The 12,198-nt window shown below is 37.8% G+C and overlaps 1 protein-coding gene across 5 annotated transcripts in view; it reads right to left on the reverse strand.

The window, feature by feature from the left end:
• Window positions 1–12,198, reverse strand: part of AP3S1 (adaptor related protein complex 3 subunit sigma 1) — a 72,110-nt gene that overhangs the window by 13,774 nt on the left and 46,138 nt on the right. For 3 of the 5 annotated variants that reach the window (XR_008423926.1, XM_019469608.2, XM_019469610.2), the window contains exon 4: window positions 10,718–10,789. The exons of the other annotated variants lie outside the window; for them this stretch is intronic. Coding sequence is in view for 2 of the 3 variants with exons in the window: in XM_019469608.2 (XP_019325153.1) it covers window positions 10,718–10,789 (72 nt within the window). In the remaining variant the exon portion in view is untranslated. The remainder of the gene's footprint in view (window positions 1–10,717; window positions 10,790–12,198) is intronic. 5 annotated transcript variants of the gene reach the window in all.

Genomic DNA, 12,198 nt, shown 5'->3' on the forward strand with positions numbered 1-12,198 from the left:
TCTAACAACAGGTGTATAGTGGTATTTCACTGTTGCTTTAATTTTCTGCAAATATTTTTAAAGGATAGTAGTTACCTAGAGAATGGAAATGGAGGACTGAGGAAGAATAGAGACTTGTCTTTCGCTTTATAGTTTTTGTTTATTCTGAAAACTTTTAGCATGTGCATATACTAAAACAAAAACAAACAACAAAAGCTTGCTAAAAATAAAAGAGTGTCACATAGTAATTCAGAGAAATAATATTAAAGGTTATAGCCATGCACATATTTAGGTTAATTTAAGAGGCAGCCCAAAGGTGTTGGATATTTGTAAGTGATAAGAGAAGCGGGTCACTTTTTCCATGCGTTTAAATAGTAAAAATTCTATCTCATTGTAAGTGTCAGTGCAGAACTTGGAGACTTTTGCTTAAAACTACTTTAACTTATTTAAGATTAAATGTTCTCTAGGGGCGCCTGGGTGGCTCAGTGGGTTAAGTGTCCGACGTTGGCTCAGGTCATGATCTCACGGTTCGTGCGTTCGAGCCCCGTATCGGGCTCCCTGCTGTCAGTGCAGAGGCCGCTTCAGATCCTCTGTCCCCTCTTCCTCTATCCCTCCCCCAATCATACTCTCTCAAAAATAAACAAACACTAAAAAATACATAGTCTCTATATTATTCTATTATTATTTATAAAATATAATGTACATTGTGGGTATCTAATGAATGTTACCCACAAATTTTCTTCAAAATTATTTATCTCAATTGTCTTAAAATTCAAAAGTTGAAGAACAAGCCATGTGTTTTTCTTTAGCAATTTTTACCACTCCATCAGTAAATCATGTTTATTAAATATTTTATTAAGTGTTGATTTAAATCCCAGTTAATATACAGTGTAATATTAATTTCAGGTGTACAAGTTAGTGATTCAGCACTTCCACACATCACCCGGTGCTTCTCACACATTTATTAAATATTTATGTAAACAGCTCACTGACAGCAGCATCCTGGTTTGAGGAAAGTGCACGTAATCACTGGAGACTAAAATGAAATTAAATCAAACACATTTCACTTGTAACAGTTCCCAGCCCTCCACCGGATGGAATGAAGCATATAACAAAAGATGACAAAAGGAAAGGAGGTCCAGTTATACAGATTCCTTTCTACAGACTGTCACTTCTTTGCAGAGTATCAAAGTTACTTGCTCTAACTTCTGTTACAAATGAAGTCCTCTGCACCAAGTATTTTTCACTTTGCATTAATATTTGATGATAGGGGTGGTCAAGTAAAATACGGCAGATCATTCTGTTTAATTCTTCACCTAAGAATAAAAAGGATATGAACGTATTGACAGGAGACTCTAAAGACACATGAAGTTAATAAAGCAAGGCACAGAAACACTGTGTAAAATAAAAACCAACCTGATCACTCACTAGACCAAGAGAACTATGCCTATCTTTGAAAATAGATAGGAAAAAAGTCTGGAAGCCTACCTAGCCAAACTAGGAAGAGAAATGACTGTAGGGAAACAGCGTGGGATGAGGCTGAGTGGATATGAGGAAGGGGACAAGAAAAGAAGAACTTTAATGTTTAAGCATATAGTCTTTAGTACTGTTGGGCTTCTTTGTTTCTAAAGAAAGGTAAGTATTATTCATGTAATTTTAAAATAATAAAATCGTTTGCTATACATAACACTGTAATGTTCTTTAATGGTTTTATGTCTGTCAGAGAAACAGAGACACAGGTGTCTGCTCGAAAACGACAAGCTACAGGAAGACAAGGATAAGAACGCTGTCTTCTCATCACCCTGCAGAGGGTTAAAGGCTCAATAAATATATATTTTTTTAATGTGTTTTGCAAGGAACACCTCCTCCTCTCGCTTGAGGCAAAAGGAAACTGAACAGGAGTTTTAAAAGTATGGATGGAGGGGGAGTAAAGCAGAGTTACAGGTCTACTCTAAAAGCTGTAATACTGTAAGACATGACTTTATTATGACAGAATAGCCAATTAAGATGAAATGACCGATTTTAAATTATGTTAGAAAAGTTCAATTTATGTACTTCTGTGGGTCATACTGTTGTTACTGATTTGATAATAAAACTTAAATACATACGTTTGCTAATAAAAATTTTAAACACTAAAGTAATCTATTAACACCTGTATTTGCAATTCTAACTGTTGTAAACAGATCACTCTTCATATTTTGGTATTTCTTCAAATCTAAGCTACAACTGATTATTTAAAAAACCATTATGTCACATACTACTGAAAAGGAAAAACACTGCCAATTAAATTATGACAAGCTGTAGAATATAACATGCATCCCAATCTCAAAAGTGTTAAAATGTGAGAGAAATCTGCAATTTCAGAGGCAACGAAATATGGTATTTTCTCAATTTTAGCCCCATGAGGGTTGCTAAATAAAATAAAAGCTACAACGAAAAAATTTAAGTAAAAAAATGAATGTTTTGGGGGTTTACTGGTGTACTGTCAACATTAGAAAAACGTTTAATTCTGGATGTATTCTGAAAGTAAATGCATTAGGATTTCCTGATTAACTGGATCTATGATAAAGAGATTCATTAGAAATGATTCTAAGTTAAAGAGAAAAAAAAAAGCTTAGCTTCAGAGATATGCCTTCTCAAAATTGATTTATCACAATTTAATTAAATCTAAAAATATTTTTTTAAGTTTTTATTTATTTTGAGAAAGAGGGAGGGAGAAAGAGCGCAAGTGGGGGAGGGGCAGAGAAAGAAAGAGAGAGAGAATCCCAAGCAGGCTCCATGCTGTTAGCGCAGAGCCCAATGTGGGGGTTCGATCTCACAACCGTGAGATCGTGACCTCAGCCCAAGTCAAGAATCGGATGCTCAACTAACTGCATCTCTCAGGCACCCCAATTTAAAAGTTATTTTAAGGGGCTCCTGGATGGCTCAGTTGGTTAAGCGTCTGACTTCAGCTCAGGTCATGACCTTGTGGTCCATGAGTTTGAGGCCCGCATTGGGCTCTGTGCTGACAGCTCAGAGCCAGGAGCCTGCTTCGGATTCTGTGTCTCCCCCTCTCTCTGCCCCTCCCCCGCTCATGCTCTGTCTCTCCCTCTCTCCTTCAAAAAATAAATAGACATTAAAAAAAAAAAAATGAAAGAAGTGACTAGGGGCGCCTGGGTAGCTCAGTTGGTTAAGTGTCTGACTTTGGCTCAGGTCATGATCTGACTGTTCCTGAGTTTGAGTTCCGAGTCAGGCTCTGTGCTGACAGCTCAGAGCCTGGAGCCTGCTTCAGCCTCTCTACCCCTCGCCCGTTCTGTCTCTGTTTCTCTCAAAAATAAACATTAAGAAAATAAATAAATAAAAATAAAAGTATTTTTAAATTTTGCTATAATTATTCTCCAACAGGCTATCTGACATACCAAAGTGTTATACAAATCAAAACTTACAGTTGATGTTATTAACCTTACGAAAGTATTTGCTGGGGCACCCGGGGGGTTCAGTAGGTTGAGTGTGCGACTCTTGATTTCAGCTCAGGTAGTGAGATTGAGTGCCACACTGGGCTCTGTGCTGAGCGTGGAGCCTGCTTGGTATTGTCTCTTTCCCTCATGTTCTACACCTCCCCTGCTCACATGCATGTTCTCTCTCTCTCTCTCTCTCTCTCTCTCTCACACACACACACACACACACACACACAAAATAAACATTTAAAAAAAAATAAAGTATTTGCTAAGAAAATAATCAGTTTTATAGTCATCTGGTTAATATTATCTTGAGACTGAGTCAGTTAAGCAGATGCTGTTGCTAAACAATACTATCCTCCCCCAAACTACTGATGTCTTTCATACTATGTTATCATAATGACTTATCATTATAATGTATCAGTCTAACATATATCATGTTATAAAAGAACATTGTAAAGTATGACAATTTGGGAAATAATTCTGAAAGGAATTAGGAGTATATTTTGTTAGCCTATCAAAATTTTGGTACAATTTTCAAGACAAAAGTAGAAATGAAAAGCATGTAACTTATTAATAATAATGAAGACATTTGTTAATTGCTGACCAATTAACAAATGGAAAGCAACAGGGATATAGTAATTCAAAGTAATGGATAAGAGTAAACCTATTTTGGTACACGATGCATGTTATACTAACACTGAATATTTCAAAATCTGAAAATTCAAAATATTCCAAGTCTGAAAAACTGGAAAGCTGTTCTACTTTCTGTTCTATATTCTGGGCTGAATATCAAGATATCCTTTTTAAAAACTGCTTATTATAAAAGTCAGAGCTGCTCATTAAAAGATCTTACACTATTCCAACTCCCTTTTCCCCCCTTCCTGGCTTATGTTTTCTTGGCGACTTGTATTTTAATGCTACAAACTCTTTTCATATTAATTCCACAAGTACTTTAACAGTCAATGTTCTTTTACCCTCACCCACACATTTGCAACTTTCTTTGTTCTTCTTCCTTCTATAACTCACTCCTGATATCTGACACTTCCTTCTGTGTCAAGTACCTTCTTTTAGAATTTCTTTTGAGAAAGGCTTGAAGCAAACTCCCTCATTAGTTTTCTTTGACAGAGTCTTTATTTTATTGTAAGATATTTTTGCCAGCTTTAGAATTACAGTTGGACAGCTATTTTCTCAATACATTGCCTTCTAACTTCTGTGACTGCCGTTGAGAAGTCATTTCCCAATTTAACCGCTGCTCTTGTGAAGGTAATGTTTATTTCTGGATGATTTTAAGAGCTCTTTCTCTGCTCTTCAACTGTACTATAATTAGTCTAAATGTAGATTTATTTTTATTTATTCTACTTGTGATTCTTTAATGTGTGGATTGGTATCTTTCCTCAATTTTGGCAAATTCCCATAATTTCAGATGTTGTGAAATAAATAAGAATTTATTCTTCTGAAACCGAGAATAAATGTCCATTAGACCTTTCTTGCTCTATCTTCCCTGACCTATAAACTGTCTTCCATATTTTCACTCTTTCTTAAGAAGTTTTTTATGCTGCATTTTGGACAACGTGTTCTATTTTTCCATTTACTCAGATATGTGTAATCTACCTTTATATACCCATCCACTGAAATTTTTAATTTTGAAAGTTCTGCCTCTTCTAGAAATTCTATGGAGTTGTTTTTCAATCATCTAGACTCTTTTTTGTAATACTTTATTCATTACAAATTTTATCAGAATTGACTTTCTAACAACTCGCTCAGTTGATGGGATAGGGGCTGGTGGGTCTGGGGCCAACCTTTTGGCTGGTGCTGGCAGGGAAGAGTGGAGACTGGCATGTCTGGAGTTTAGCTTTCCAACAGCCCGGCCAGGAATTTGGTTACAGAAAGGAAGAATTGAGCAAGTAAGTAAATGCATAATAAATAATGGGAATACTAAGTATGAGAATAATCGGCATAATCTTTCACTGTCAGAGTAGCAAGTTGCAAATACAGAAAAGGAGAAGGCTGGAATAACTTCTGTAGCGTTGCACTAGACTCTGAGGCATTAAGAAGAACTCAGTGATTTTTGATATACATAAATATTTAGAAATAGGTTAGGGTGCATGTGTGCGTGCACACATACCTACATCTATTTCCCTGCTTGGTTCAGAGAACCAGGAGTTACATGATGCCAAGACTGTCATTTCTAAATATCACTGTCCCCTAAAAGGAACCAGGGTTCCTTGAAGAAATAGGTGACTCAAGGGCTGGGCAGAAAACATGCTCTCTCCATAGAAAAGGCCTAGAAACAATGACCAGCCTCATAATTATGAGCACCTTCAGACTGTGGTTTCCATACACCATTTCCCACTAAAAGGAATCAGGGCTCCTACATGCAATGGCTGACAATATGTCTATAGAGGAAGAAATGAAGAAAGCGAGTCTGTAACATCTAGTTGTTGCAGAACACAAAACAGCTATCAGAGTCCATGGAGAGGAGGGAACGGCAAAAGGACCCAGAAGACGACCTGAAGGGGCTCCCATGGGTCAAGACAGGGCAATCTGAGCATCCAAAAAAGTAATATCTCCAGTGGATTAAAACAAATCAATTCTGGGGCGCCTGGGTGGCTCAGTCGGTTAAGCGTCCAACTTTGGCTCAGGTCGTGATCTCGTGGGCTGTGAGTTCGAGCCCTACGTCGGGCTCTGTGCGGACAGCTCAGAGCCTGGAGCCTGTTTCAGATTCTGTGTCTCCCTCTCTCTGCCCCTCCTCAAAAATAAATAAACGTTAGAAAAAAATAAATAAAAAAATAAAACAAATTCTGTTCAAAGTCCTACATTACAGGGTACTTAAAAGAAAAAGAAAGAAACAAACAAACAAACAATCATTTTTGGTGGGTATTAGGGAACCAAATGGTTATGAAAACTGGTCAAGAATTTACCTGCCTTTCCTATACAAACTGTACCTTTTAAACCCATCATCTCTGTCTTTTAATTCATTTAGTTCACACTTAGTGTACTAAATATCTACTTTAAAATTTCATTTAAGTTACTTTCATTTTTCATCACAAAGTTGGTTGGTTTGATCAAATTTTACTTATATTCTCCCCCTCCTCTTTTAAACCAAAGATTCTACTGTTTATAATAATGATTATGATTTCTATTTTATCTTAATCAAATAAATGACTTTACTATTACTTGTAAAACCTTCCTATGTGAGCGAGAAACTTTCAGATCAGAACGTCTTGGTGTGTGTGTGTGTGCCATCTTTAGTCTTCACATCCAGACCAATTCTGGGTAGCGGGGGGCTATCTCTACCTCAGGGTGTCTACAATGTTAGTTTATGTGGCTGATACAGAAATAAGTACTTAAAGATTCATAATAAGATACAATAAAGACAGTAAAGGAAAAGACACTAGCTTAAGGGCTGGGCATTGGGCCACATGGAAAGTGGTATACTGAGGCTAGAAAATGAGTGATCGATGTATGCAGTAGCAAAACATTTGGTAAAGCTATCACCTGTGACACTCTGAAAAGCAGATAAATTTGCCCACAAAAGCTCTTCTCTCTGACATAGAAACTGACAATACTCCGGACAGTGACAGCTTTGTTACCGTGGATCCCAGAATTAAGGTATATGGAACAAGATAAACATACTGCATGAATGAGAGGTATTCTGCTATTTCTTAAACTGTAGCATAAACTAGCCCATCCCGATTGAAAACAGAAGGGGTAATCTTTACAACTTCCCCCTTTCACTGAACCAGCTGTGGTCCAAAAGGAGGCTGAGGGCTGCATGCAAAATTTTGTACCTGCCCCTAAGAAAAAATGAGCTGAGCTGGTTAGGAGATCCCTGGCTGGGGAAGGTCCAGGGCTGCTTAAGAGTTGAAAACAATCCTACTTTCATAGAAGGGCTCAAAACAAGACTAGCATTGTTTTAGACAGAGAAGGGAGGGATAGCAAAGGTCCTGCTATCCTGAAGCTTTTATCTCATTGCACTGAAAAAAATTAAAACAAGAGCTTAGCCCAGAAAGAACAGATCTAGTTAATTTTGGCAGGTTCTAAAATAGTGATACACTGTTGTACAAAGGTATAGGCTACACATACTATATACTGCAGGATTCCATTTGTGTTGGTCTTGTTGACGTATTTGTTGGGGCGCCTGGGTGGCTCTGTCGGTTAAGCGGCCGACTTCGGCTCAGGTCATGATCTCGCGGTTCGTGAGTTCAAACCCTGCGTCAGGCTCTGTGCTGATGGCTCAGAGCCTGGAGCCTGTTTTGGATTCTGTGTCTCCCTCTCTCTGACCCTCCCCGTTCATGCTCTGTCTCTCTGTCTCAAAAATAAATAAACGTTAAAAAAGAAATTAAAAAAAAAAGATGTATTTGTTTCTGTACTTACTTGTACAAAACAATCTAGAACTCTAACACTCTAAAATGTTAACACTAATGTTCATTAAACAATTAGAGTGAGGTGGTTCTAATATCTAACAGCCTAAGTAAGCAAACTGAAACCTAAGCCTGTAAATGTCTCAAGGTTAAGAAATCAAAGCCTAAAGACAACCAATCACAGCAAACTCGACTTTTTCAAATAATACAACTGCTTGAGTTATAATCGGTCAGTTAATTCCCTTGCTTTGCTTCCGCCTTTTCTGTATAGAAGCCTCTCCCCTCGCTCCTGTTGGAATACTCCTAAACATCCCTGGTTTGGCACCGCCCAATTTGAATCAGTATTGTTCAAATAAACTGATAAAACTCTTTTTTTTTTTAATTTTTTTTTTTACATTTATTCATTTTTGAGACAGAGAGAGACAGAGCATGAATGGGGGAAGGTCAGAGAGAGAGGGAGACACAGAATCTGAAACAGGCTCCAGGCTCTGAGCTGTCAGCACAGAGCCCGATGCGGGGCTCGAACTCATGGACCGCGAGATCATGACCTGAGCCGGAGTCGGACGCCCAACCGACTGAGCCACCCAGGAGCCCCTGATAAAACTCTTAATATGCCTCAGCTTTTCTTTTAACATAAGGCAACCTCTGAAATTGAATGGCTTCTACTTATTTTCCACTTATCTGTATTTTCTGATTTTTCTTAAGTGAATGTATATCAAGCAATGTAAATTAGAAGTTTTAAGGGGCGCCTGGGTGGCTCAGTTGGTTGATCATCGACTTCGGCTCAGGTCATGATCTCACGATTCGTGAGTTCAAGCCCCAAGATGGGCTCTGGGCTGACAGCTCGGAGCCTGGAGCCTGCTTCAGATTCTGTGTCTCCCTCTCTCTCTGCCCCTCCCCCCCTTGCGCTCTGTTTCTCTCTCTCAAAAATAAACATTAAAAAAAAGAGGAAATTTTAAAAACATTGTGTGCCATGTACGGAATCTGTAGATAAGTGGAGCTTAATTTCCCTCTTACAGATCTCTTTTATTCTCTAGTACAAACATGAGAACTTTACTCTTACTACAATGTTTCTAAGAGATTCCTCAATTTTCTTAAACTGCTAGATGTATTACACAAACTAATGATTTTGAACAGTCTTTTTTAAGCATTTTAATCATATTTAAGCATTTTAATCATGTACCAAAACATAATTTTGAATATTGCAAACCCTAATGCCTAAAAATAACAGAAGCCTTTGTAATTGTGAAAAAGTGCAAGGTACCGTAATTAGAGAAAAACTAAAAACTGACTCTTAAAAATATCAAGTTTAAGTCTTCTGCCCAAAATCAAGTCATTTAGTAAATAAGAAATATGACCAAGAAAACTGGCTAATAATAAAAGTATTCTTTGATTATTCAGAAATAATAAAATGCATTCCTTCGTTGTGCTGTTATCTTGAATGTGGTAGCAGTCACATAACTATATACATCTTCTGGGACTAACTAACTGTATGCTTAAAACTGCCGAATTTTGGGGGCGCCTGGATGGCTCAGTTGGTTGAGTGTTCGACTTTGGCTCAGGTCACAATCTTGCAGTTTGTCGGTTTGAGCCCCACTTCTGGCTCTGTGCTGTCAGCATGGAACCTGGAGCCTGTTTCAGATTCGGTGTTTCCCTCTCTCTCTGCCCCTCCCCAGCTCATGCTCTGTCTCTCTCTCTCAAAAATAAATAAATGTTAAAAAGAATAAATAAAAAAAATTTTTAAACTGAATTTTGGTGTGTGTAAATTATACCTCGATAAAGCTGATTTTTAAAAATCACCTTTTCTGCTAAAATTTTCAGCATATTATTTCAGACTATTTTATTCAATGGATTAATTATTCAAAACAACTTGTTACTGAGGCCTGTGTGGCTCAGTGGTGAGCTTTGGATTCTGTTTCCCCTCTCTCTGCCCCTCCCCCAACTCGCACTCTGTCTCTTTCAAAAAGAAACAAACACTAAAACCAAACCAAAACAAAACAAAAAACCTTGTTACATTATATAAGCTTAATAAAGAAAAAAACCTGTGTGTGGTAAAAGTGTACTCTCTTCCTCCCAAATTCCCTATCACCAGCACCAGGTAATAAATACTGGCTACAAAGTTCAGCAATCCTTCCCTCCTCTCATGTATGGAATCTATAGGTAAGTGGAGCTTTTTAGCAGACCATGATGTCTTATCAATTCACCCTCCTGCATCCCTACTGTACTGTCTTACTTCTCTTCTTTCTGGAACTCCTCAAAAAGATTTCTAGCGGATTTCCCTGCCTTTAATCTCCCACCTACCACCAATCCAATCCAATCCAATCTTCGTAATGTAGAAAAAACTGATCTTGCCAAATCAAAACAAAACAAAAACCAATGTACAAACAAGGCAACAATAAATGCCAATACATATTTTTATTTAAAAAATTAAAGTGTGTCAGAACAAAGTCCAAAATCCGTGCACTGAAGACACTTAAATTAGGCCTCTCAATCAATACCACCCCACCCCCACCCCCCACAACACACACACCAAAGGCCTGTATTTTATATCTCTGCCTCCAGAGCCATCCTCTCCACTTCAGTCAGTGAAATATCTACTAATCCTTAAAAATCCAACTTTAATGTAATCTCCTCCACTCACATCCCCCTGGGCAGAGGCAGGTGGGACAGCTGTGTTTCCATTAACACTCAACACACTGCTACTTAATTAATGCCACAGTCTCCTCCTCTAGATGTGGATTCCTCTGGCCAGGGTCTGAATCTTCAGCACCAAGCGCAGTGCCTGGTTCATAGTAAACATAATTTATTAGTTACACTAAATAAATAAGGAATAAAAATAGTATTATTCACTAAATCCATTTTTACTTTGACAAATACAAAATAACATTTTTCTTAGATACAGAGCTCAGAAGATTTAACAATAAGAAAGAGTACCTTGTCTACATGGAAAATTAAATCCAGTTCACAGACATTTTCAAAACACTTGTCTAACGTTTCCACAAACACCTGAAGAAAAAGAAAAGAAAAAAAGGTTAAGAGCTCTTGAGAACTGTATAAATTCATTCAAACCTACCATCTACAAAGGAGACAATTCTTAATTGTGAACAAACACTTTTCTAAACTCCGCTATCACATTTGTTTTAAATTAAATACTGCATTAAGTGCAACAGGAATAATTACACGCTATTCCTCATAACTATGTTTCAATACATTAACATACAAAACAAAATAAACTTTGCTGAAAATAACTAAAACTAGAAATTCTTAGCACCATTACTTTAAAAAGCGTTGAAAAAAATAATCAGATCAGGCTCCCTATCTTCATGTGAGGAAAAAAGAAAACTTACTGGAAAGATTTATCATGATAGATGGACATAGTCCAAGTCTACCACATCTAATGCATCCAGTTGGTAATAAGCAATTAATTCAGGATAAAAGATCACTCAAAATTATCTATGGAAAAAGCAAAAAAGACTTTGGAATCAGACTTACCTGAGTTCAAGCTCTGGTTTGAATACCTTGTAGGGCCTTGCGGGGGAAAGGGTTAACGCAACAGGACTGTGAGGCTCACAACCTACACATCCCTCAAAATGGCCTGTTTACCAGACTAGCCCTTGACTAGCTCCTGGGAACTGAGCTCTGAGCCCCTGCAAAGTTCTGATAAGTATGTTCTGGCATGCCTGAGTCCTTGGGCTGCACTGTATACCAGTCTGAATGAACAGTTTATGCTAACAATGTGATTTATGATGAACAACTCCTTACCTCTGAGGTTCTAGAGCTTAAGTAAGCAAGGTCAAGTCACAATGGTGCCACATGCCTATGTGACTGACCCCCAACAAAAATCCTGACACACAGGCTAGGAGTGACTGTCCCTGATTGCGAACACTTTACACATACTATTTCTGGGGGAATTAAAACATATCTTGTGTGACTACAGTGGGAAGGGACACATCGAAGCTTGTGCCTGGTTTTCTCCAGACATCCCCTCATGTGCTTTTCCTGTTTCTTACCACTGTACTAAACCCTAACCATGAGCACAGCAACTTTGGAGTCCTGTGAATCCTAGCAAATCAATGAGATGGTCTTGAAGACCTTAGACACAAACTTTCGAAAATTAATTTCTTAAATTCCCTTGGATAGGCTGTCACTCTGTTTCTATCTCTATTCCCACCACCCTTCTCAAAGGTTACTGTCACAGACAGGATGACCACAAAATTTATCATACAAACTGGGGGCATGAGGAGTAAAAAGGAGCAGCTAAAATTTTATGATTATTAAGCTATAACAGAATGCAATGTTATCATAATTTCTTAACAGCCTGGAACGAAAGATATAAAGAAGGACTTACTCCCAAATGGAAACGTATGGTTACTTTATTCACAGGTGATCCTATAGGACAAGGAGTAAAATGCAAA

Source organism: Panthera pardus, unplaced genomic scaffold (assembly GCF_024362965.1).
Source record: "Panthera pardus isolate Hobbes unplaced genomic scaffold, ASM2436296v1 HiC_scaffold_2, whole genome shotgun sequence".
In the NCBI taxonomy this organism is placed as follows: Eukaryota; Metazoa; Chordata; class Mammalia; order Carnivora; family Felidae; genus Panthera; species Panthera pardus.